This window comes from Loa loa, assembly GCF_000183805.2.
Source record: "Loa loa unplaced genomic scaffold supercont3.609, whole genome shotgun sequence".
Lineage (NCBI taxonomy): Eukaryota > Metazoa > Nematoda > Chromadorea > Rhabditida > Onchocercidae > Loa > Loa loa.
The window spans coordinates 16,344-18,852 of NW_018108789.1; the positions used below are offsets into that span (position 1 = coordinate 16,344).

Sequence of the window (2,509 nt, forward strand, 5' to 3'; positions counted from 1 at the left end):
AAATTTAACTTAGTTGAATAGTTTTATTACTGTATGGAAATAGAAAGGATTCAATAATGTTAAAAGTTAAAATTTTTGGAAGTTTTAATTAACTAAGATGAAATTATTAAAAATCAATCAGTTAAAATTATCTGATTGATTCATTCAATGGAAAGTAATTCAGTTCATCTGTAAATGAATATTTCCGGAATGATTAAAACGGAAGCATCGTCAGGAAGCTATGTGCATATTTTAGATTGCAGTAATAATATCATATCAACAAAAAGATATGACATAATATCAAATGATCAGAAATATTTTATAAATTTAAAATTAAATTTCAAAAAAAAGAATTAATAAAACTAACAATGTTCAATGTCGCATGATGCGACACGGCCAAGCTTGGAGAAATGAATTCGAATGAATTTGCCAAAGCGTGATGAATTATTGTTCCGGACAGTTTTTGCATTACCAAATGCTTCCAGTACCGGATTTGTTTGAACAATTTGATCCTCCAAGGTTACCTTCTTTTTATCCGGTTGATCCGGTGCAGCACCAGCTCCTGCTGCATCACTCTTTTGCTGGGATGCACCAACTGTTGCAAAATATGCAATAACCTGAAATCATTGATTGGTAAAAATTCCGGTTAATAAACTTTGAATACGGATACGATTATAAATGCTTCACAGTGTTGATATCATTTTTTTTCTTTTTTGAAATTATTTCTTATAATGCACATTTTCTTTTTGAATTATGTTTAAGTAATATGAATTAGCTAAATTTTAACTTATCAGAAGTTGATTTTAATTAATTTGCAATTTCCGGTTCTGTTTTGTCATAATTTTAACTTATCAGAAATTGATTTTAATTAATTTGCAATTTCCAGTTGTGTTTTATCATAATTTTGACTTATCAGAAATTGATTTTAATTAATTTGCAATTTCCGGTTGTGTTTTGTCATAATTTTAACTTATCAGAAATTGATTTTAATTAATTTACAATCTTTGGTTGTGTTTTGTCATTGATAAAATGATTGTAATAATCAAATTCTTCATTTTTACTAATAAATTTAAATATGAATAAATTACTATATCATATCCTTTACGTATACTTTCTTTAACAATACGTAATTATATACGAACATGTAAATACTTATGATATCATTATCATTTGAAAATTTTAATTTGAAGAAGAAAAAAAACCTTTTTGGTATTTTCTGTTTTTCCGGCACCAGATTCACCGGTAATTAACATTGATTGATTTTCATGATCGATTAACATATTCCGGTAAGCTTCATCCGAAACAGCAAATAAATGAGGTGGCATTTCGGTTCGTCGTTTACCCATGTACATTTCAGCTACGGATGGTTCATAAATTGGAAGTCTCTTGTATGGATTAATTACGACACAGAATAATCCCGAATATGTCTATAAAATAAATTTTTATTATATGCTAGCATGCAATTTTACAAATAAATTTGCATGCATGGCAATTATTTTATAGCAAACTTGCATGTATGCCATTTACTTTATAGCAAATTTGCATGCATGCTAATTATTTTATAGCAAACTTGCATGCATGCCATTTACTTTATAGCAAATTTTTGCATGTAAATTTTAATAGTTTACTAATGAAGATTTATCAATGACTATATTAATTATCAAATTTACAGGAATATATTATTATAACATTGGAAAAATGGCTAACGTTAATTAAAATTTCATTTTATTTTAGGAAGAAAAGAGAGAGAGAGAGAGAGGGGAAAGAGAGAGGGGGAAAGTAAGGGAGAGAAGGAATAAGTAATGATTTTTCATTAAAATATGCTGTAAAACAGGAAAAAAAAAAAACTTACTAAAAAACTTACAGAAATGAATAAACAATTGTTAATAACAATATGCTTTAAAACGAAATTTTCGAAAAAAAAAAAACTTAACGTAAATTAACATTTGACCGTAACGTGCACGTAAGTTATGCAAAACAGAAGCGTCATTTAAGAAGGTAAGATTTGACATATCTTCCGTTTTTTCAAATTTTGGTGGATTCATCTCTTGCACAATTTCTGCTTTTAGCTGTTACCTGTAAAAAGTAAAAAAAAAAAATGCAAATAATTGAAGTTAAATAATTGATATATTTTAATACGAATTGGTAATTAACAAATAAACAATTGAAAATAAATAATTAATATATTTTTATATAAAATGATAATCAATAAGCCAATTTATATTTTTCGAAAATCACTCTTTTTTTCTTTTATTCCAAATGTAAATCTTATTTTCATCGTATACAACATTTTGGTTTATAATTTATTCAAAAATTATTTTCTCCTATAAATTTAAATTTTACAAAAAAAAAACAATTAAAATTTCATTAAGTTTAATTTCAATTACTTTAAAAAATTATGAATATTTAGTAAAATTTACCTTTTATTTGTTTCAAAAAATTGCAAAATTTTAATCATAAAGTTATTATTAAAAGAAATAAGATAAAAGGACTTGAAAATTATTTAATTAATTGGAATATTATAAATAAA

At 25.1% G+C, this 2,509-nt stretch overlaps 1 protein-coding gene across 1 annotated transcript in view; it reads right to left on the reverse strand.

Moving 5' to 3' along the window:
* The window catches only part of LOAG_18870 (hypothetical protein), a gene marked incomplete at its 3' end in the record, with an annotated part of 6,170 nt that extends 4,122 nt beyond the window's left edge, over window positions 1-2,048 (reverse strand). The window contains exons 1-3 of the mRNA XM_020451531.1: window positions 1,914-2,048; window positions 1,182-1,406; window positions 347-596 (exon numbers count right to left, since the gene is read on the reverse strand). Coding sequence (XP_020304676.1) covers window positions 347-596; window positions 1,182-1,406; window positions 1,914-2,024 — 586 coding nt within the window. The 5' untranslated portion in view covers window positions 2,025-2,048. The remainder of the gene's footprint in view (window positions 1-346; window positions 597-1,181; window positions 1,407-1,913) is intronic.
* Between the last annotated feature and the right edge of the window lie 461 nt (window positions 2,049-2,509).